This window comes from Balaenoptera musculus, chromosome 3 (assembly GCF_009873245.2).
Source record: "Balaenoptera musculus isolate JJ_BM4_2016_0621 chromosome 3, mBalMus1.pri.v3, whole genome shotgun sequence".
Lineage (NCBI taxonomy): Eukaryota > Metazoa > Chordata > Mammalia > Artiodactyla > Balaenopteridae > Balaenoptera > Balaenoptera musculus.
The window spans coordinates 132,166,486-132,190,585 of NC_045787.1; the positions used below are offsets into that span (position 1 = coordinate 132,166,486).

General features: G+C 43.8%; 1 protein-coding gene across 9 annotated transcripts in view; it reads left to right on the forward strand.

The window, feature by feature from the left end:
- Positions 1 to 13,846, forward strand: part of CYFIP2 (cytoplasmic FMR1 interacting protein 2) — a 126,851-nt gene extending 113,005 nt beyond the window's left edge. For 5 of the 9 annotated variants that reach the window (XM_036848505.1, XM_036848507.1, XM_036848506.1 and 2 more), the window contains 5 exons: positions 248 to 320; positions 772 to 866; positions 6,683 to 6,921; positions 8,481 to 8,628; positions 10,883 to 11,050. In XM_036848505.1, coding sequence (XP_036704400.1) covers positions 248 to 320; positions 772 to 866; positions 6,683 to 6,921; positions 8,481 to 8,628; positions 10,883 to 11,050 — 723 coding nt within the window. Of the gene's footprint in view, positions 1 to 247; positions 321 to 771; positions 867 to 6,156; positions 6,657 to 6,682; positions 6,922 to 8,480; positions 8,629 to 10,882 lie in introns of those variants that run through there. The other 4 variants (XR_005019433.1, XM_036848504.1, XM_036848511.1 and 1 more) reach the window with 4 other exon arrangements.
- Positions 13,847 to 24,100: the final 10,254 nt, after the last annotated feature.

Consider the following 24,100-nt stretch of genomic DNA (forward strand, 5'->3'; position numbering starts at 1 on the left):
TCTCTCACTTCATCCTCACAGTAACCCATTAAAATAGGTACTGTTCTCATCCTCATTTTGCAGATAAATGAATAGGCTCAGAGAGGTTAAGCAACGTGCTTAAGATCCCACAGCTGGTTAAGTAGAAGTGTTAGGATTTGAACCCAGGTCTGGCTGACTCCAGTGTTCAAGCTTTTAGTAATGAAAATTCTTCCTGGTTTAAAATAACAATGGTTTTCTCTTTCTTTCCCTCCTTCTCTCTTTTCAGTCTCAGGAGGAAGTCTGTGATTTGCTCCATGCTGCACCCTTCCAAAACATCTTGCCTAGAGTCTACATCAAAGGTAAGAAACCACTGACAGCAGCTAAGTGGCCAGTTTGAATTTGCACCTCACGCTCACTTAATCCCAGTAAACTCAGATGTGCGGTCAGAAATGGAGAAGGGGAGAGCTTTGGACAGCTATTGGGTAGTCACAGAATTGGAAAGGATGCTCCAGGCCTTGGTCCTTCTAGAACATCCCTAGTAAGTTGCTGTCTAGCTTGGTCTAAATCCTTCAGGTGATGGGGAGCTCACCACCCCATGAGGTAGATGATTCCACTGTTGGGCACAGATAATAGAACATTTTCCTTGTAGTGAGTCCTGACCACACTTGCCAGAACCAGGGAAAACAGTTCCACATGCTCCATCCAAGTACTGGAATACAAATACGTCACCAGGTCCTCTGAGAGCTCTTCCTTCCCCATTTCCCCCGGTGTGCCCTGAATCTCATTTTCTGCCTACTGTTCATTTTGCAGAGGGGGAGCGTTTGGAGGTCCGGATGAAACGCCTGGAAGCCAAGTACGCGCCACTTCACCTGGTCCCTCTGATAGAGCGGCTGGGGACCCCTCAGGTACGATCCTCCTATCATGGACTCGGAGAACCAAAAGGAACTTTAGAGGGAGAGAGAGCATTTGGTCCCACCTCCTCATTGTACAGATGGGGAAACTGAGGCCCAGAGAGAGAAACAGAAAGTCTGACAGCACACAGCCTGTTAGTGGCAAGGGCAGGTCTGGAATGAGTTTTGCTGCCTCTCAGGCCTGCACCCTGTATCATCTATCCTGCCAAGAAAGAAGGAAGTCAGACAAGTATCTTGTTACTCCCCGTTAGGTATTACGAATTCTGCTGAGTTATTGCTCAGAATTAGAACCGCACGCCCTGTGAACCGGCAGTTCATCTCTGGGTATCTTTGCTAAAAAAAACTCTTACAGGAACCCAAGATGTTTACCACAGCATTGTTTCTTAAAGCAAAAAACTGGAGACAACCTAAATGTCAATCAGTAGAGTGTTGACTAAATAAAATGCGGTAAAATCATTTAAATGATGAATACCTGCTACATAATAATGAAAAGAAAAAAAATCAGATCTAGATGCATCAGTGTGGACAGACCATAAACACATGGTTAGGTGAATAAAGCAAGTTGCACAACAGGTCATGGAGTATGATGCTATTTGTATTTTTTTAAACACATATCAAAAAACCATATTAAGTAAAACTTTTCCTAGGAAATGAAAAACACCCAGTTCATAATGGTGGCAACCTCTGAAGAAAGACGAAAGGGACAGAGATGGGTGGGGAGATCAAAGAAGGCAGATTTATCGGTAATGTTCTAATATTTTTGAAGGTGAATGAGCTCAGATGTTAATTCTGTAATTAGAACTCATTTTTACAAACCTGAACCCGTACATGGAGATGCGTAAAACAGGACCCCTGCCTTTGGGGAACTCACAAACCGTGCAGGCAGTCAGGAAAGAAGACACTTTGGTGGGGGGAAAGGGATGAAACAAAAAGCATGTGCTGTCTCCTTTCAAGTTGATTCAAGTTGAATCAAGCATTTGGTGGTGGGGCAGGGCACGGATCAGGGTAGGAATTCAGGAAGAAGAGAAAACAGGGCACTGCAACGAGACTAGCCAGTATGGCTTGTTTTGTTAGACAAAACCCAAAACCGACTGTTTAAAAGGTTTAGGATTCAGATCCGCTCTTGGACTAGCATCCCTAAGGTCCCCTCTCCTGTTATCACAAAAGCTCATGAATCAGAAAAATTCTTATCCTCCGCAGAGGGCGGAAGGCGGCCTCTTCTCTCGAAAAACATGGCAAGTGTTGGAGCCCATGACAGGGCCCCATCTGCCCAGGTGTCACACTGATGAGCAGCCCCAGCCAGACCCCCTGCAGGCCACCCACCTCCTACTGAAAACAGTGACTAAACATTTAGTGACATTTGGGTTCTTTAGTCACCACGGAGAGAATGTAGATACTGTGAAATATGCACATTTTCTTTTTTGGCCTTCCGGGGCTGAACACAGGAGATCCTCTAAAGATTGCCTTCTAGGGAGAAATCCCCCAAGCCAGCGACATATAAATGTGTCTGCTCCACTGTTGGTGTCATCCTACAAGAATCTGGCCTCTCACACCCAGGCTTAGGCATGTGTTTCCACTTAGAAGTCTGTGAATTCCTTCCCTGTTCTGATGAACACTATTTCCTTGGGACTGATAGAAATCTCAATTTGTCAAATGCTGATATTTAACAAACAAAAGCCTAGACATTCTGCCGGAGAGGACATGCCAGTTTTATAAGTCTCCCAGCCCTTAAGGAATAGTCCAAAACTTAGTCCTCCTGTAGACCAAAGAAACATTTTTTAAATATTAACTTCCAAGCTTGCTGGGGTTCAGGAACTCAGATAACTTCTAGGTCGGTGACAGGGAAATTCTGCTATACGTGTAATGTTGGGAGAGTTTAACTGTGTTGCATTGCTTGTATTTGTTTCTAGGAAAAATTGAGGTGACCTGGTTTGTTGCCCAGTGCTATCATGAATAGAATGTTCTGTCAGGGAGTTGAAGGACTCCTCTTTCCAGCTTTACCCCTGAATTGTTGCATAATGTAGTGCTAGACATTTAATATCTTGGTCTTTGTTTTCCCATCTATAAAATGGGCGAATAGCTGTTTTGTCTTTTTAGCTGAGCTGCCTTTCACAATTATTATGATAAACAAATAAGTAAAAAGCTTCTAAAAAACAGAAAGGAAAGAGCGAGCATGGAGATATTTTTCTCCAAAGTATCCTAAATGTAATCAAAGTATTCCATGCAGAAATATGCTTCCACATGATTTCACAGATGCTTTTTCTATACCATTGTTAACTCAGAAAAGAATGGCAGAAAGAGAGAGAAAAAAATTCCCCGCTGAGTGGAACAGAAATGGCTAAAATTTATGTTAAACACACACATACACACATAGTATATATATATATATATATGAAACACCAAGTCACAGATTGAGGGTATATGCAACAAACAATCTTTAGTGCACTTTTTCAGATTAGAAGGCCACTCATATCAAAAGAAAAAAGAGGGCTTCCCTGGTGGCACAGTGGTTAAGGATACGCCTGCCAGTGCAGGGGACACGGGTTTGAGCCCTCGTCCAGGAATATCCCATATGCCATGGAGCAACTAAGCCCGTGTGCCGCAACTACTGACCCTGCGCTCTAGAGCCCGAGAGCCACAACTACTGAGTCCACGTGCCACAGCTACTGAAGCCTGAGTGCCTAGAGCCCATGCTCTGCAACGAGGGAAGCCACCGCAATGAGAAGCCCACGCACCGCAACGAAGAGTAGCCCCCGCTTACCGCAACTAGAGAAAGCCCGCACGCAGCAACGAAGACCCAATGCAGCCCAAAATAAATAAATAATTAATTAAAAACAAAAAGAAAGAAAAAAGAGCATGAAAGAAAACTCACAGCATAAGAAATATAAATGCCAACAAACATGAGAAAAAGTGTTCCGCTTTACCAGTAATCAGTGAAATGTGAAGGAGAAGGATATAGCTCTTCATTTCGCAAGTTGGCTAAGACCTTTTCTTCATGTTAATGAAGGTAAAGGCACAAGGAACAGACTTGACACAGACACGTGTACAGTGCTTCAGCTTTTCTTGGGACTAGTTTGTCACCATGTAGCAAAAGCCTTTTAAAACTACTTATACGTTTTGACTGAATAGTTTTACTTCTAGGATTTTATCCTAAGAAGATAACCAGAGATAAGCTCAAAAAGTGTAATATATAAGGATAATTACTTATGAGTTGTCTATAATGATGAAAACTTGTGAACAATTTAAAATAACCAACAGGAATAGAGAACTAAATAAATTACGTATGTCAATGGCCATTTTATGTAGCCATTAAAAAACCATATTACTGAAGATACTAAAGGAAATTATTTTTTTAGTACCAATATCTTAAGAGAAAAAAACAATGTAGATAGTGTGACCCAAATTGTGTTTAAATAGATACATATACACGCTCACATACATAAACACAAATAAATCATACATAAGTATTTTAAGAAAGCTTATCTGTGGGTGATGGGATTTATGGGAGATTTTTATTATAACATTTTTACAATTTTTTTTCCAGATTTTACTCTTGCAGCTCATAGGAAAACCCATAAAGGTAAACAGGTTTTCAGGAAAGGGACAAAGCCCCTAACCATTTCAGTCAAGGCCCTTTGGTTGGCTCTGGTTGGGGGATCATTAGAGTTCCAAGTCTGTCTGCAGGTTTATAAACCCTGTTGCTAATTCTTTAGATCCTCCCACAGTTGTCAGGCCCTGAGGACTGATACAGACTAACTAAATGCCCAGGAGATTAACTAGTAAGTCAGAGCTCTCTGTATTAGTTTCTGAAGGAGAATATTCATGACTCGAGAACAAACGTGGGTTCTTTATTTACTGAGCATCTTCACTGTACCAGGCACTCTTTCTAAAGTGGAGAGCCCTGGGCTTCCCTGGTGGCGCAGTGGTTGAGAATCTGCCTGCCAATGCAGGGGACACGGGTTCGAGCCCTGGTCTGGGAGGATCCCACATGCCGCGGAGCAACTAGGCCCGTGAGCCACAGCTACTGAGCCTGCGCGTCTGGAGCCTGTGCTCCGCAACGACAGGCCGCGATAGTGAAAGGCCCGCGCACCGCGATGAAGAACGGCCCCCACTCGCCGCAACTACAGAGAGCCCTCGCACAGAAACGAAGACCCAACACAGCCAAAAATACATAAATAAATAAATAAAATTAAAAAAATAATAATAATGTAAAGTGGAGAGCCCTGTCAAGGCCCAGATACTACCACAGGGAGTTGCCTGGTGAGAACAGAGTCAAGCACTGGGGTCAGGGCTTTTGAAAAGAAGTATTTCTAGCTAATTGTGGCAGCTTCTCTGCGCTGGAGCGATCTTTCTCTGCCACCAGAATCAAGATGAGTCACCGTGAATCAGGGTTCCCTCTTGTGTTCGAAACACAGGTCGTCAAAGTCTTCTTCCCCAATTCACGTTTTTCGTCCTAGACTTCTTTCAGTTTATAGCTGTCATCACAACTACACTGCTGACCCACATTCCTCACAGGCTCCAGCACTGGTGTTTCCTGATTTACTTCCCTCCATGGATTAATTTAATTGAGGCTGCCCTCTTTCTAGGGGCTGTAGGGTGTGGGGAGCGTGCAGGGAGCAGGCAGGCCGACTCCACCCAGCCACACTGTACACTGAGCTCTCGGGCGGGCCCGTCCTCTGGGGAGCTGATCCCAGGAGTGCCCTGTGGACCTCTCTGTCTCAGAAGCCGGCCCTCTTAAGCTTTGTCCCTAGATCTGGAGATTGTACTTTGACCTTAGATGTTAATATCTATTATCTTTGCACATGGCTTTGAGACCTCTACCCCTAGATATTTTCTACTCCTGCAGACGGTAATGTGTTTTGAAGTACTAGTCTAGCCTGCTGATTATTAGAGATGTAGTAACCAGATGCCATATGAGAAGCCAGTTTAAATTATTAAGAAAGATTGTTAACAGTGGTCAGAGAACTTCTAACGGGAGGAATAATCTGTAAAATCAGCGACAAATTTTTAAGAGTCACATATGTTTATTGTAGCACATTCAACTGTACAGAAGTATTTATAGTAAAAAGTGAAAACCCCACCTGCTTCTCCAAGCCCATCTGTTCCCACAAGTGCTGTTAATCCTTCTAGAATGTTTTACACTCTCACCACCCCCACACACACATACATGCGTACAGTTTTGTGTGTGTGTCTGTGGGATTGTGTTACTGATGTCTTTTAATAGGATTGTAGTATATGTCCTCTTCTGCAATTTGCTCTATTCACTTAACAATTTAATCCACAGATCTAGACTACTAGGATTCAAATCCCAACTTTTCCACTCACTGACTGCCTCTCTGAACCTCAGTTTCTTCTTCAATAAAATGGGGATAATAATGGCATCTTCTTCATGGGGTTTATGTAAGGAGTAAATAAGGTAAGTACTTAACGAATGCATAGGACAGGGCCTGGTGTATTACACACACACTGAGTGTGTGCTAGTAGTAGTAACAGTACCGTAGTAGCAATAGTACTAGTAGTAGCATCATCTCAGTCTTTTCAAAGGCTACCTAGCATTTCATTATACAGGTGGATTGAAATTTTTTTATACTATTCCTCTAGCGATGGCTCCTCGATTTTACTTACCCCAAGACTTCCCCCTGCGATTGAACTCAGGTTTATAAAGTTTAGTGCCCTGCTCTGGGCAAGACCTCAGTTCTGGTGAATGAATTACAGATGCAGCCAGCTCTGGGGTTCGGGAATATCGGGTGAGAGGTAGAAAGTGGGGTCTGAGATGTGACTGGCAGGTTTATGTACCCTCCCGTTCCCAGCAAATCGCCATCGCTCGGGAGGGCGACCTGCTGACCAAGGAGCGGCTGTGCTGCGGCCTGTCTATGTTCGAGGTCATCCTGACCCGCATCCGGAGCTACCTGCAGGACCCCATCTGGCGGGGCCCCCCGCCCACCAACGGCGTCATGCACGTCGACGAGTGCGTGGAGTTCCACCGGCTGTGGAGTGCCATGCAGTTCGTCTACTGCATCCCCGTGGGGACCAACGAGTTCACGGCTGAGTGAGTAGCCCTAGGGAAGGCGGGGTCGCCCCCCAACCTGTTCATCTCCCACCCGAAGAGCCATCAGGCAGCCAGAGCTCAGCCAGAAAGGAGGGCAGGGGCGGGGTTGTCCGACAACGGTTTGTTGAGCACGTGCTTTACGTCGGTCAGGGTTCTAGGTGCTGGACATGCATCTGTGCAGAGCAAAAGTAGACAGTTCCTGGTATGTGGGGTTGACAGGGCCAAGAGAAGACTGGAAAATAGATATAAGGTGCATCGAATGAGGTCCCTTGGCAGCGAGGGCAGGAAGGACAACAGATGCCCATGAAGAGAGACAAGTGGATTATAGGAGTTTAATTCACAGACGACAGCTGAGCTGGAACACTGCTTAGGATTCACCTCTTAGAGGGGAGAAGGGGACCCCACAGGCAAGGCTCCAAGTAGTTGAAGACAGACATGGAGTGTGTGCGCCTTGGGGCTTTGGACCTCTCAGGGCCCATCTTCACGGGAGTAGAAGCGGGGCCAATGGAAGGGGCAGGGGGGGAACCCTGGCGAGGGCTTGGTATTAAGACCTCACTGCCCACTCACCGCCCACCCCAGCAGAGCTCCAGGGGTCGTAGAGCAGAGACGGGCTCCCCTGGCGGAAGGTGGGCCCCACCTTGCTCCTGAGGCCTCTGCTGCTAAAAGACAGGGGTGCCTTTGAGAGGAACCCAGTCCTGTTCTCAGAGAAGACAGAAGCAGAGCCCCTTCTCCCGTCACCCACCCAGCTACGCAGCAAGAGCAGAGTGGTGAAGAGGGCAGACAAGGCCTGCCCTCCAGGAGCCAGGAGCTCTGGAGGAAACACACACGGGGGCCAGAGAGGCCTCCCCGAGAGAGTGGTGCTGGGAGTGGGATGGGAAGGCAGTTTCCAGAGCAGCTGCACTTTCCGCGACAGCGGTGGGGAAGCTGGGAAACCCCCCCAGTGGGCTGCGCTGCGTTCAAGGACGAGCGATCCAGCCAAGAGATGCCCCACGGCCTCCCAGATTGCCCAGGTTGCTGTTGAGAGTTTGGGGGCGTGCAGGCTGAGCTTCACCAGACCCAAGAGGACTCGCAGCCCCCCACACCAGCAGCATCTGCTCATGCCCCCATCGTGTCCCTCCCCCAGCCCCAGTCCCTGCCCTCTCCGCCTACACTGGCCGGCTGGTCTCCTGGTTTGAAACCACCCTTCCCCTCACAGGTGTTCCTCTGGTTCCTTTCCAGAGCCAAGACAGAGCTTCATCAGAATTCTAACTGGCTACGTAAATCTCAAAGGCTGGTTGGATTTTTTTTCTTGCAAATTTGTCTTCTTCAAAGCTGATTTTTCTTACATTAGTGGGGCGACAGACTGACACCTCTTTATGGCTAGCAGGGCTTATAATATGACCACAGTCCCAGGAACAAATGAGTCCACACTCACGGCTTCCCTTGTACCCATTCTGCAGATTAAGAGAATTGGCCCAGAGATGAGCCAGCTCACTAGCTGTACTGCTGGTCCAGGATGAGGGTCCCTTCCCCCTCCGTGTCCTGCTTCTCACTCCAGCTGCTTCCTCTCCCGCTCCCAGGCAGTGTTTTGGAGACGGCCTGAACTGGGCTGGCTGCTCCATCATCGTCCTGCTGGGCCAGCAGCGTCGCTTCGACCTGTTCGACTTCTGTTACCACCTGCTGAAAGTACAGAGGCAGGACGGGAAGGATGAAATCATCAAGAATGTGGTAAGCAGCTCGCGGCTGGGTCCCGGGAGTTGGGGCCAGGCCCGGCAAGCAGGCCTTTCGTCGGCAGAGGAGGGTGAGCTGCTTACGGAGGCCAGCTCCCCACACCGCAGGTAGGTACAGAGACATTCAGCAGCTGGCGACCTTCTCGTAAGAAAGCCGTTGAGTCACTGGCTCGTAGCCCACTGGGATGAATCACGTCACCCCGCAGGGCAGGGCCAGCCTCCAGACCTGAAACACACCTTCCCTGTGCCAGTCAGACTCTGCTAATGCTGCTTCGTCATCTGCACAAACTCTGACTGACTGGACACGAAGGTTGTGCAGCCACGGGGATGGGATGAGCGCTGTCGCGTGTGGGGTAGGCAAGGCTGCTGCGGGAGCATCGAGAAGGGCTGTCTAAACCAGGCTGAGGGGCTGGGCGGGGGCCTCAGAAGGCTCCCCCTAGAGGCGATGCTTGGGCAAAGTCCAGAATGACCGGCTGCAAATAGCCAGGCAGACAATGGGGTGCAGGATGGGGAGGGTGTCCTAGGCAGAGGGAGCAGCTAGAGCAAAGGCACAGAGGCGTGAAGATGTATGGCTGGAGCAGAGGGTGGTCTGCAGCACCAGCTGAGAGGAAAAGGAGGCAGGAGCCGCCTCAGAACGGGTTTTTTTGTTTGCTTTGAGCTAGAACATACGTAACATAAAATTTGCTGTTTTAGCTATCTTTAACTGTCTACTGCATTAAATTCACTCACCTTGTTAGGCAACCGTCACCACCTCCATCTTCAGAACTTTTCATCTTCCCCAGCTGAAACTCTGTGCCTAGGAAACAGTAACTCCCCATTCTCCCTCCCCCCAGCCTCTGGTAACCACCCTTCCACTTTCTTTCTCTGTGAGTTTGACTGCTCTAGAGGTACTTCGTATAAGTGGAGTTCTCACTCAGCATAATGTGTTCAAGGCTCACCATGTTGTAGCATGTGTCAGAATTTCCTTCCTTTAAAAGCTGAATAATATTCCATTGTATGTAGACACCGCGTTTTGTTTATCCATTCATCTGTCGATGGACGCTTGAGTTGCTCCCGCATTTTGGCTGTTGTGAATCACGCTGCTGTGATCATGAGTGTACAAATAACTGTTTAAGACCCTGCTTTCATTGCTTTTGGGTATATACCTAAAATTGGAATTGCTGGATCATGTGGTAATTCTGTTTTTAATTTTTTGAGGACCACCATACTGTTTTCCATTGTGACCACACCATTTTACATTCCCACCAGCAATGCACAAGAGTTCCAATTTCTCTATATCCTCCCCAGCACTTGTTATTTTCTGTGTATCTTTGGAAATAGCCATTTTAATGTGTGTGCAGTGGTATCTCATTGTGGTTTTGATTCACATTTCCTTAGCAATTAGTGATATTAGCATCTTTTCATGTGCTTATTGGCTATTTGTTTATCTTCTTTGGAGAAATGTCTATTCAAGTGTTTTGCTCGCTTTTTAATGGGGTCATTTGGCTTGTTTTTTTGGGTTTTTTTGCTGATATTTAATTGCTGGTGTTCTTTCTATATTCTGGATATTAATCCCTTATCAGATATATGATTTGAAAATGTTTTCTTTCATTCTTTGGATCGCCTTTTCACTCTGTTGATAGTGTCCTTTAATGCAAATAAGTTTTTAATTTTGATGTATTCCAATTTATTATTTATTACCTGTGCTTTGGTGTCATATCCAAGAAATCATTGCCAAACTCAATGTCATAATGCTTTTCCTTTGTTTTCTTCTAAGAGTTTTATAGTTTTCACTCTCATGTTTAGGTCTTTAATCCATTTTGAGCTAATATTTTGTATATGGTGTAAAGTAAGAATCCAACTTCTTCTGCGTGTGGATATCCAGTTTTCCCAGCACCGTCTGTTGAGAGGACCATTCTTTTTCCATTGAATGTTGTGGGCACCCTTGTCAGAAATCATTTGACCATATATGAAAGGGTTTATATCTGGGCTCTCTGTTCCATTGGTCCATATGTCTGTCTTCATGCTGGAACCACACTATTTTGATTACTGCAGCTTTGTGGTAAGTTTTGAAACTCAAAGCGTTTTATGGTCAAGTTCACATTTCACTGTCAAGCTCTGGGCACCCATAGAAGGCCTTTAAGCAAGAGAGTGGCATGATCATTGAAGCATCAGGACCCCGGACCCCACCCTCAACTGAATTCTTCCCTTTCTCTTGATTTCTCTGTCCCCTCCTCCCATCCCTAACCTGCACATCCCCTGTCCTTCTGCAGCCCCTGAAGAAGATGGCAGACAGGATCAGGAAGTACCAGATCTTGAACAATGAGGTTTTTGCCATCCTGAACAAGTACATGAAGTCCGTGGAGACGGACAGCTCCACCGTGGAGCATGTGCGCTGCTTCCAGCCACCCATCCACCAGTCCCTGGCCACCACCTGCTAGGCGGAAGGTCCTGCAAACCCTCGACCTGGAGGAGAAGAAGCAGGAGAGAGAAAGCCACAGCCAGCCTGCAACAGGGTCCGACTGGACAGTGTGTGGGATGGACCTGGAAGCAAACAAGAATCTCCCCAAACACATCTGCACCTCCTGAGGGCTGGGCCTGTGCATGCTCTCCCACGACATCTCCATGGTGGTTTCTCCATAGTGTAAATGAAAAAAAAAAAAAAAAGAAAAGAAAAGAAACAGGGCAGTATATGCTTTTTCCTTTTTTACTTTTTTTTCCCTCAGCTGTGTTAAGAGCCCTAGTTTTACCCTTTCTCCATCTCGTGGTCTCCTCCATCTGTGGTTGCTTCCCAAGGCCTCCTCCTCAGATGGCGACCTCCAACCCAATGCCCATGTGCCACCAGGACCGAAGTCTTAGAGATGGAGAAAAGAGTGTGGTGATGCCCCAAGATGCCAGCCTGACCATGCGTCCACTTCCTAGCATCTTCACCTCCTCTGGCTCCCTCCCTCCACTTCCCAAGAGGGCATCTTCTTCTGCTCTGGACGCTAGGGATTCTACCACCAAGAGTACTCCCGGACCAGGCGCTGAGAGCCATGGTGAATGGGAGACGAGGTTCCTGGTATCGGTACTGTGGTAGATGGTGTTGTGGTGTTGCCTTTGACCTTCCATGGACTCCCAAAACCACATCCTGACTCCCCTCTCAGGGCACTCCTAGAGGGAATTCAGAAATGCATTCACAACTGGAATGGGTGAGTAGAATTGGGGTAAGAAGATGGTCAGGACCGCTATGTAGAAGCAGTATTTATGAACACAGCCAGGGATTCCATAGTCCGAAACAGAAAGCTATTAGACCATCTCATCAGCTTGATGGTGAGAGGGTCCTTTATTCATTGAGCAAATGCTTAGTGAGCACCAAGTTGCACAGGGTAATGGACACTGGGGCTACAGCTTTGAACAGGCCAGGCATGCACTGCCCACAGCATTAGCCAGCGACCAAATTAGGGGCCACTTCTTGGCACAGAATCTCTCATCAAGGAAAACTGTCACAAGAAAGAAAATATTAAAGGGTTATTTTAATAGAAGTCAGAAACATCTTGGGGTCAAGGAGGTAAGGAATATAAATAATACTTGTCAATGAGCTTTTAATACCAAAATATACCCCAAAGAGGAATCCTGTTCTAGTGAATCAGAACTTTTGTTGTCCTAGAAGCTGAAAGATTCCGGAGACATTTTATCTTTGGCTGTCAACTTCCTTGATGTTCCTTAACTTAGATTTTGAGGTATGGGTTATATCTCACAGGGACGTGTCTACTTCCGTTTCCCTGACTGAACCAAAATTCCCTGCAGAATCTCCTACCAAGCATGGGGAGACTGTTTAGAAGGACGGAAGCCTTTGGGAAGTGAATTTCTCATTGCAGAGCACCTCATCATCAAAGGGAATCTGTGACCCTGAGCTTGTAAGAACATATAAAGTGAGACAGCGGATATTTCTCCCCCGGCCCAGGAAGGAAAAGAAAGAGAGAAAATAGAACAGTAATGATCTGCTCCCTCAGGGCAGATGAATGGAAATGGTTTCCATTAACCACATGGCCCACTTCAACCCCATGACAAGAGCAAAGAAGTGTCCATAGCAAGAGGTTTGTGTTACCCACTCATGCTCACCAGGGAGGAGAGAGGTGGGGCTCGCCAAAGTATGGTCCAAAGGCCACATACATCAGGACCTCCTGAGATTAGCACGTTTAATGCAGATTCCTGGGCCCCATCTCACACCCATTAATTCTACATCTCTGGGAGCAGGGTCAAGAAATCTGCACTTGCCACAAGCTGGATTGTTCTGTTGCACATGAAAATCTGAGGACCACTGCTATAGAGGCCCCCTGCACTGCTACCCTTGGGCTTTGAGCTCCCTCTGAGCCATGAAAGAAAATATTTGTTGGGAAGGAAAGTGAGTCAAGGTGGAAGCTGTCAGATCCTCCTGTCTGGAGCTGCCACTTCCTATTCTGATTTCTCATTTTTTTCTTCTTGATGACCATAGATGTATCCCAAAGGCAAAAGTGAGGCATTACACCACATGGGAGAACCACCAGGTAAAACTCACCTTCAAAACCCACATAAAATTTCTAAGCTCCAGAGCCTTCCGAGTCTTCATTCCTGTCTGGGAACAGTAGCTGGCTCACTCTTTCAGATTAAGTCTGGCTATTAAGTCCTGGAGATCATTCTAAATCCTTGACCATTGCTTTGCGGAGATTTGGATCACCTGTTGGATGAGATTGCTATTTCAACAGCCCACCCCTCCCACCCTGCATTCATAGCCCTGAATTTGACCCTCTGGGCAGAATCCCATTATCCTCAAGAGATTTGATCCCAGTAAATTGAGGTCTTCACCTTTAGGAGAGACGATTTATTTCCCTGGCTCACCAGCAGCATTGATTTACGAACACCGAAAGGGTTTAATATTCTTTCCTTCCTGGTGTTACTGCCCACCCCCACTTTTGATTTTTTGTGTATCTAAGAACCAGGAAAAATAAAATCTTAGGTTTTAAAAGGTTAAAAAAAATTCTGTTTCAGAAACTGTCAAATGTACCATATTTGTATTAAGAGTTGTTGGGGATTTTTGTACAATGAATTTACATTTATTTATGGTGACTTATATTTACGCTTGTGATCAAATAATGATGTTAAATTCTTAAATCATATTTGCTATGCAGCTGAAGATGATATTTTGCTTTGTATTTTGGGGTACCTGTGTTGAGTTGATAAACATTTCCATCTCCATTAAAACTGCTTCCAAACTAGTGAAATGAGCATCTTGTCTTGATTCTGGGTCATATTCTAGTCGTCGTTGATCTGTGGAAGGCCACATGAAAACTGATGACTAAGGATACAACCTGAAAGAGAATGGAGGAAGATAAAGATAAAGAAGATAAAGACATTGCACCCTAAACTAATGGCTTGTTTTCCTTTCTCGCTGGGGGAATTAAATCTTTACAAATTGACTTGCACTGGGCAAGATATCGGAGATGGTTCCTGAGCCTAGGGGTTTCATAGTCTGACAGTGTAACTCTACAAACTAGATCCCTAGTTTTGTTTTTTGGGTTTTTTGTTGTTGTTGTTGTTTGTTTTTTATTTTTTTAATTGAAGTATAGTTGATTTACAATGTGTTAGTTTTAGGTGTACAGCAAAGTCATTCAGTTATACATATGTATCCTTTTTCAGATTCTTTTCCATTATAGAGTATTACAAGGTATTGAATATAGTTCCCTGTGCTATACAGGTGTTTGTTATTTTTCTGTTTTATATATAGTAGTGTGTATCTGTTAATCCCAAACTCCTAATTTATCCCTTCCTCCCTCCCCCCATTGGTAATCATAAATTTGTTTTCTATGTCTATGAGTCTGTTTCTGTTTTGTAAATAAGTTCATTTGTATCTTTTTTTAGATTTCACATGTAAGTGAAATCATGTGATACTTGTCTTTCTCTGTTTGACTTACTTCACTTAGTATGAAAATATCTTGGTTAATCCATGTTGCTGCAAATTGCACTATTTCGTTCTTTTTATGGTTGAGTAATATTCCATGTTGTGTGTGTGTGTGTGTGTGTGTGTGTGTGTGTGTGTGTGGTGAGCCTAGGGTTGGCCAAAAAGTTCACTTGGGTTTTTCCATCAGATCATATGAAAAACCCAGACGAACTTTTTGGCCAACCCAATATATATACACACACATATATAATATCTTCTTTATCCATTCATCTGTTGATGGACATTTAGGTTGCTTCCATGTCTTGACGATTATAAATAGTGCTGCTGTGAACATTGGGGTGCATGTTTCTTTTCGAATTAGAGTTTTTGTCTTTTCCAGATATATGCCCAGAAGGGGGATTGCTGGATCATATGGTAACTCTATTTTTAGTTTTTTAAGGAACCTCCATACTGTTTTCCTTATTGGCTGCACCAATTTACCTTTCCACCAACAGCGTAGGAGGGTTCCCTTCTCTCCACATCCTTGCCAACATGTTATTTGTGTTCTTTTTGATGATAACCATTCTGACAGGTGTGAGGTGATAGCTCATCGTGGTTTTGATTTGCATTTCCCTGATGATTAGCGATATTGAGCATCTTTTCATGTGCCTGTTGGCCATCTGCATGTCCTCTTTGGTAAAATGTCTATTCAGTTCTTCTGCCCATTTTTTAATTGGGTTGTTTGTGGGGTTTTTTTGTTTTTTTTTTTTTTTTTTTAAAGATATTCGCTGTGACTTTTTTTGTTGTTGTTGTTTGTTTATTTATTTATTTATGGCTCTGTTGGGTCTTTGTTTCTGTGCAAGGGCTTTCTCTAGTTGCAGCAAGTGTTGCGGCAAGTGGGGGCCACTCTTCATCGCGGTGCGTGGGCTTCTCATTATCGTGGCCTCTCTCGTTGCGGAGCACAGGCTCCAGATGCGCAGGCTCAGTAGTTGTGGCTCACGGGCCTAGTTGCTCTGCGGCATGTGGAATCTTCCCAGACCCGGGCTCGAACCCGTGTCCCCTGCATTGGCAGGCAGATTCTCAACCACTGCGCCACCAGGGAATTCCCGGGTTGTTTGTTTTTTTGATGTTCAGTTGTATGAGCTGTTTATGTATGTTGGATATTAATCCCTTATCAGTCATATCATTTGCAAGTATCTTCTCCCATTCAGTACGTCGTCTTTTTGTTTTGTCGATGATTTCCTTTGCTGTGCAAAAGCTTTTAAGTTTAATTAGGTCCCATTTGTCTACTTTTGGTTTTGTTTCCTTTGCTTTAGGAGACAGATCCAAAAAAAATATTGCTGCAATTTATGTCAAAGAGTGTTCTGCCTATGTTTTCCTCTAGCAGTTTATCAGTCTTACATTTAGGTCTTTAATCCATTTTGAGTTTATGTCTGTATATGGTGTTAGAGAATGTTCTAACTTCATCGTTTTACCTGTAGCTGTCCGGTTTTCCCAACACCACTTACTGAAGAGACTGTCTTTTCTCCACTGTATATTCTTGCCTCCTTTGTCATAGATGAATTGACCATAAGTGCATGGGTTTATTTCTGGGCTTTCTATCCTGTTCCATATATACCATTTATCAATATATCCCTAGTTTTAAGAGGAAGCGTGGGAACTAATATTTAATGAGGCCTAATGTGTGTGGGCACCATGCTAAATCCCATTCATCCATCCATTCCTTTGAATCAACCACCATCACTTTTTGTGTTATATCCCACCTTTGACAAAGGGGCTATACAGTGTGTTTATTTTCACACAGTTACTAAGTGAAAGCTGGAATATGAACCCAGTTCCAAAGGATGGGCTTTTGCTGTTACACTATAGTAAATTGATCAGCCAGTCTGGACCCCAAAACTAGACTTCGAATTTGATTACTGGACTTTTGGGGGGCTTTGGGTCAGTAAGATTGAGCTAAGCCTGGTATTAGGAGAGACCCAGCATAGTGGCAAGGAAGTTCCCAGACTGAAGGCACCTGGAGACCTCTCACACTCATCGGAAAGGATGGCAGTAGAAGATCACTAGAAGGATATGTTTAAGACCAGCACCAGTGCTTGGAGCCTCCTATGTTACACAGCGCCTGCTTTCCTGAAGACTGCCAACAGAGATGAGTTCTAGGGCATTAGTGGCCCCCACTGCTGCAGCCTGGGAAGTCCTCAAATCTCTTGGGGCCTCAGGTTCCTCATCTTCAAGGTGGACAAAATAATCCAAGGTCCCTTCAAGCTCTGGTTTCCCAATTCTAGGTCATTTCCTACTGGTGTACCTTGAGGAGCCTGACTACTTCACAAACTCAAAATCTTTCTCAGCCATGTGTCACCACCTCAAAGGGTTCTCACCATTAGGGCTGGTATATTTGCTCTAGTGTCATTGAGCACTATTAGTCTGGAGAGATGCACAGTGAAAAGAAGATTCCATGTTCAAATAAATTTGGGGAATGCATCATGCTCTCTCCCCTCTTGAAGATCAGCAGTGCTCTGAGGAGTCCTGCAGAGCTTAATCAGCCTGGATTATCACCACATCTCCCAGATGGCTATGACCTCGGACACTCCTTTCTCTGCATCACTAATGATTCTCTCATGAAACATTCTTTGAAAACTATTGGACTAAGGGTGTGGAAATCCATGTTAAGATAGTTTTTTAAATTCCCACAGGAGAAGAACCACTTACACATGGGCAGTCATGACCCTTGGGCACAATTAGGGAAGCAGGGACTTAGCAAAGTACTGAAGGAATTCAGGTGGAAAGAGGAAGCATTTTCATGATGGAAGAGCATAGGGTAGCTGAGTGGATTCACTTGCTAGGGTTGCCATAACGAAATACCACAGACCAGGTGGCTGAAACAACAGAAATTTGTTTTCTTACCATTCTGGAGGCTACAAGTCCAAGATCAAGATGTCAGCAGGTTTAGTTTCTTCTGAGATCTCTCTCCTTGGCTTACAGATGGCTGTCTTCTCCCTGTGTCTTTACATGGTCTTTCCTCTGTGTCTGTGTCATAATTTCCTAAGGACACCAGTTACATTGGATTGGGGCCCATTTATATGACCTCCTTTTACCTTAATTTCCTCATTAAAGACTCTATCTCTAAATAGAATCCCATTCTGAGGTACTGGAGTTTAGGGCTTAAACGTATGAGTTGAGTTGGGAGAGAAATTCAACCCATAACAATGGAGAAGAGAATAGATCTGGGAAAAGTGCTGTGTCTGGGGCCCTGGACTGTTTGAAGGCTGGGATGCCATTGCTTGAGAAACACTTCTTGAATGCTCACTATTTTCAAGCCTTCAAATAGAGGCTTGTAGGAAGAGAAAAGAGGGCTAGCCTACGATTTGGCTTTTTTTTTTTTTAATAAATTTATTTATTTATTTATTTATTTATGGCCACTTTATTTATTTATTTATTTATGGCTGCGTTGGGTCTTCGTTGCTGTGCACAGGCTTTCTTTTAGTTGCGGCGAGCAGGGGCTACTCTTTGCTGTGGTGCACGGGCTTCGCATTGCAGTGGCTTCTCGTTGTGGAGCACGGGCTCTCGGCGCACAGGCTTCAGTAGTTGTGGCTCGCGGCCTCAAGAGTGCAGGCTCAGTAGTTGTGATGCACGGGCTTAGTTGCTCCGCGGCATGTGGGATCTTCCCAGACTAGGGCTCAAACCTGTGTCCCCTGCATTGGCAGGCGGATTCTTAACCACCGTGCCACCAGGGAAGTCCCCGATTTGGCATTTTTAGCTGAAAACCCATGAACGTTTTTTTGTGCCTCATCCAGCACATAGTTTGAATTTGTGACTAGGAAACTTGGTTACAGGTGTGCCTCTAATGTCAGTTTTTTTGGGAACAAAAAAGATCGTGTACAATATTTTATTGAGCTGTTCAAAGATAGAACATTTGATGAAACACATATCAGATTTTTCATTAAAACCACTTTTACACACTCGATGAAATTGCTGACAAGATACTGTTAAAGTAATTAGATTTAGTTTAGACAAGGTAAAAAAAATTCACTAAAAGAGTTCAGTAAAATCACAGAAGTCCTCAAAGAGTGAGCTGTGGTCTTGGGGGGAAATAAAATTAACTTTGAATTTACAGTCACTATACACTCACTGTGAACTATTGCTTACTATTATTAACATTACAAAAAATCAAGGGCGTCTAAATTTGTCTAAGAGGATCAAAACATATTTTGATAAATTTTAGAGAAACTGGCTTTCCCAAATGAAAATGCATGTGAAATATGCAACAGAAATGGCCTTCCAATGAAATATAAAGATACACAAACAATGAAACAAAAATATTTTGCATGGCTAGGAAGAAGATGATTCACATACAAATAATTCCAAACTAACCTGTTTACAAACTACTTTTGGGCCATTATAGGTCAAAGTATCGTCTTGATTGAGGGAGGTCGGAACAAATTGAGCCGTGTCCTGCTTTTAGGGAGGTTTTCTCATAATATTCCAGAACTGAAAGATTTGAAAGAACAATTCAGGAAATACTGTACCCTCTAGATACTGCTTTAAAAGGCAATGAAAACTGTAATGTAAGGGATTATTTATATAATAAATTTATTTAGTAAAATGTGAATGTTGTGTAATATTTTCTGTAATAATAATTATACATGACCCCAAGAGTAGTTGAACGTGTATAAAATGCATAGTTTCTGAATCTAAGTGTTGCTTTAAAAACCTTATTGATAATTTCAAGTGCTACCACTTATCAGAACAATTTCTTCATATTGAAATCAATTTTAAAACTCTGAGTTTTAATGACTCAAGGAAGGTTGTCTAATTTGACATTACTGACAATTGAATACAAATTATATAAAAATCTTGATGATAGAGAGTAGATTTTAAGTGTTCTTACCATACCCACCCCCCCAAAAAAGGTAACTATGTGAGGTAATGGATGTGTTAATTAACTTGATTGTGATGATCATTTCACAGTACATTCGTATATCAAAACATCATTTTGTACACCTTGAATATGTAAAATTTTATTTTCAGTTGTACCTCAATAAAGGCAGGAGCAGAGGGAATCTTTTTTTTTTTAATTGAAGTATAGTTGATTAACAATATTATATTAGTTTCAGGTTTACAGCATAGTGATTCAGTATTTTTACATTATACTCCATTAAAAGTTGTTACAAGTTAATGGCTATAATTCCCTGTGCTATACAATATATCCTTGTTGCTTATCTATTTTATACATAGTAGTTTATATGTCTTAATCCCATACCCTATTTTGCCCTTCCTTGCTTCCTTCTCCCCATTGGTACCTTTTTTTTTTTTTTCTGTATCTGTGGGACTCTTTCTGTTTTGCTATGTACATTTGTTTGTTTTCATTACTAGATTCCACATATAAGTGATATCATACAGTGTTTGTCTTTCTCTGTCTGACTTACTTCACTGAGCATAATATTCTATCTATAGGTCTATCCACGTTGCTGGAAATGGCAGAATTTCGTTCTTTTTTATGGCTGAGTAATGGTCCATTGTATATATGTACCACATCTTTATCCATTCATCTATTGATGGACACTTGTGTTCCTTCCATATCTTGGCTATTGTAAATAGTGCTGCTGTGAACGTTGGGGTGCATGTATCTTTTCGAATTAATGTTTTCATTTTTTTCTGGATATATACCCAGAAATGGAATTGCTGGTAGTTCTATTTTCAGTTTTTTGAGGAACCTGCATACTATTTTCTGTAGTGGCTGCACCAATGTACATTCCCACCTACAATGTACAAGGGTTCCCTTTTCTCCACATCCTCACCAACATTTGTTATTTGTAGACTTTTTGATGATAGCCATTCTGACAGGTGTGAGGTGATATCTCACTGTGGTTTTGATTTGCATTTCTCTAATAATTATTGATGTTGAGCATCTTTTAATGTGCCTGTTAGCCACCTGTTATGTCTTCTTTGGAAACATGTCTATTCAGGTCTTCTGCTCATTTTTTGATTGGGTTGTTTGTTTGTTTATATTGAGTTGTATGAGCTGTTTATATATTTTGGATATTAACCCCTTGTCGGTCATATTGTTTGCAGATATTTTCTCTGTTCCATAGGTTGTCTTTTCGTTTTGTCAATAGTTTTATGTGCTGTACAAAAGCTTTTAAGTTTAATTAGGCCCCATTTATTTATTTTTGCTTTTGTTTCTTTTGCCTTAGGGGGCTGATCCAAAAAGATACTGCTACAATTTATGTCAAAGAGTGTTCTGCCTATGTTCTCTTCTAGGAGGTTTTATGGTTTCAGGTCGTAAATATATATATTTAGGTCTTTAATCCATTTAGAGTTTATTTTTGTATATGGTGTGAGGAAATGTTCTAATCTCATTGTTTTACATGGAATTGTCCAGTTTTCCCAGCACCACTTATTGAAGAGACTGTCTTTTCTCCATTGTGTATTCTTACCTCCTTTGTTTAGATTAATTGACCATAGGTGCGTGGGTGTGGGAATCTTGATTATAAAAACATAATAATGTTAAAATGAAGGCAAGAAAAATAAATTTTATAGAATAAATACATATTAACTTATGAATTATATCTCTCTTTATTTTAGCCAAGCCAATATCACTGCCCCAAGAGCAGAACACCCAGAAATACACAATGGTAATTAAATTCAGTCATCTTTGGAATTTTTTCCAACTTGTAGTCCATATGAAACCCATGACTTTATATATACCTTATTTTGTGTTATAAAAGTGTGTTTTGTCTTTAGGGAGACAGAGTGTATTTCATAACAGTTTAATAGTGTGATTTAGAACTCTTACTTATTTAAAGACATCTGGTATGTAGTACTTTTGCCCCTGACCCTGCAGACGTTGGGAGGGGGCTGCTCAGATCCTGCCTTCAGTTCCCCTAAAGTGAATAAGCCAGGGGTGGGAAGGGACAAAGACGCACTTCCCTCTGGGTGAGAGGAGAGTAACCAGCCCCCAAAGCCAGCCCCCACTTCCCCATCTGGTTTGATTTACTCTGATTTCCTCAGTCTGTGCTCCCCTCTCAGCCTGTTCCCCACGTTCCCAGATGCTGCTCGTCTGGCTAGCCCGGAGCTTCCGGCAGAATGGGGAAGGCAGAGGGTTTCCCTGGGAAAATATGCTGTGAGATGCTATCAGAGCTAAAAATATACGGTCCCTAAGCTCCACCCTCATTAGTTAGAATAAAACCCAGGGATTTCTGCCTTCTGGTGTTTCAGACCAACAGGAAAGGAGGAAATCAAAGAGCCCCTGGTTGGGGCATTTCTTAAACACTTCTGGCAAGGAGCCCAGCCCTGAGCTGCTGAAAGCTCGCTGGACTCATCGGGGCTGCCGTGGGGAAGGGACTGATCTCCTGGGTTCAGCCCATCCACAGCTGCCATGTAGTCTCCTTTAATTTGCTCCCCCTGTCACCAACATTCCCATCCTATACTCAAAGATCCAGGCTCAGAAAGCAATACAGGTTAAACAACCACACCAAGGCTCATCTCCACCTCCCCATCTTCACAGACTCAGGCCTTCCATCATCCTTCAAGCTTCACGTAAAACACCCTTCCTCCTGGAAACCTAGGTCCCAGTTGCTCTGTTCCAATACTCTCTGTGCATTCTCTACTTGACCTTCTTGCCGTTTATCAGAATTATAATTCAACGTTAATTGTGTGACCATTTCATGAATACAGCCCATGACTATAGAGATTGCATCCGTCTTGCTCACCCACCATAGGGCCTGTGCCTTACACAGCAGGTAACACATCGAAAGTGTTCCATCTGTGTCCGCTGATGGCATCAATCCCCCTGTCTCCTCGAAAAAGTTTGCCATGTAATTGGTGTCAACAAGTTAGCCTGCCTTAAAACAGCAGCTGTCATAGAAGAGAATAAAGGACGAATTGTCAGGCGTTGACTGCGGCCATGATGGTTGTACTATATGGGGCGGTAGGGAGGCCTGGAGTTGGGATAGAGGCAGGAGGGACTGGGGCAAAGTCCAGAATGCAGCAGAGTAAGGGATGGGCGTGAAGTCTGGGGGCAGGCATGGAGGCAGAGCTTGCTGGGAGTAGTTCATGGTGGTGTTCGTTTTCTCTCTCTTGGGATCCTCCTTAGCCAAGAAAGGGGGCAAAAAGGAGTAACTGATTAAAAGCTGGGTTCTTGAAAACCCAGCTCTGCCAGGAACTAGCAAATTCTTAATCTCTCTTAATGTCAGGTTCCTTATGGATAAGACTAATAGTAGGGATAATACCTATTTCTGCTGTTACTGCAATAATCAGATGACAGTATGCATGCATTACCTTAGCACAGTGTTTTGGGGAATCAAGCACCTTCCTACTCTCAGTGCAAATGAAAGAGGGTGTAGCCCTGTATTATTGCTGCTTTAAAAAACTACCATGAATTTAGTGGCTTACAGCAGCACAAATTTATTCTTACAGTTATGGACATCAGAAGACCAAAGTCATCCGATTTAATCACTAGGCTATAATCAAGATGTCAGAATTTCCTTGGATCATTGTGAGGGCTGGAAATGTTCTATATTCTTATGAGGATGGCAGTTACAAGGGCGTATACATATGTAAAATTACATCGATCTTCACACATCATTTTAACATTTGTGCACTATTTTTTATGAAGTGTTGCCTCAATAAAAATGTACATTTAAAAATTTAGGATTTTTTTCGTGTGGCCAAAAGCCAAGAATTGTTAACCTGAGTCCCCCTGAAATTCAGTGCACAGTGGTGTGTGTATGTAGGTGTGTGCATCTTTCTGTGTCAAGCGTTCACAATTTGTGTTAGATTCTTAAAGCAATGTGGGGCCCCGAAAAAGTTAAAAATGACCAGTGAAGCCTTTCCCTAAAATGGGGACCACTCGCTCATGGCTCTGCTGGGGTTTGACTCAAGGTCAGACCACTCTGTGCAGACCAGGCATTCTGGAAATGCAGGATGGAATTGGAGAGGCATAAATATATTTATTGGACCTGTCACAAAGCAAACAATGACATTTTTCTTTGGGCAGCAAAAAGCAGATAATTATCTCCAGTAGATTTTTAGCTCAATTTTAAAAAGGCTGCAGCCAATCCAGAGTTGGACAGCTCTGTCCCCACTCGTTCCCCCCACTGCCTCTCATCCCCATCCCCATCAGGGCGGAGGTCCTCCAAGATGGAATGGCGGCTTGGCCGCCTGCCCCACCTGACAAGCCATGAGGAAACCTTAACCCACGCTCTGGATTCCTTTGTAACCTCTCTTCCAGGCCCAGCTTGCAAACCAGAATTTCCAGTGTGACTGTGTTGGCAGTAAGTTAATTAAGCAGCCAACAAGGACTGGGTGCTCCCCACTGTGGATGTATCCAAAGGGGCAGGGCAAGGCATCTGGTCCTCTGTCTCTGTCCGTGGTAAGAGGCAAATGGGAGGGATGTAGCTCAGAGAGCGGAGGCCAGCAATGAGAGTAAAAGCCCCAGGGGGTGGGAATGCAGAAACTGAATGTATTGAGTGCTTAGTGGATGAATGCCAGGCTCTGTGCTATATAAAGACTTTACATAAAAGAATGGACTCTGATCCAGACAGCCTAGGAGTGAATCCCAACTCAGTCACTTTGTAGCTGTGTAGCCCCA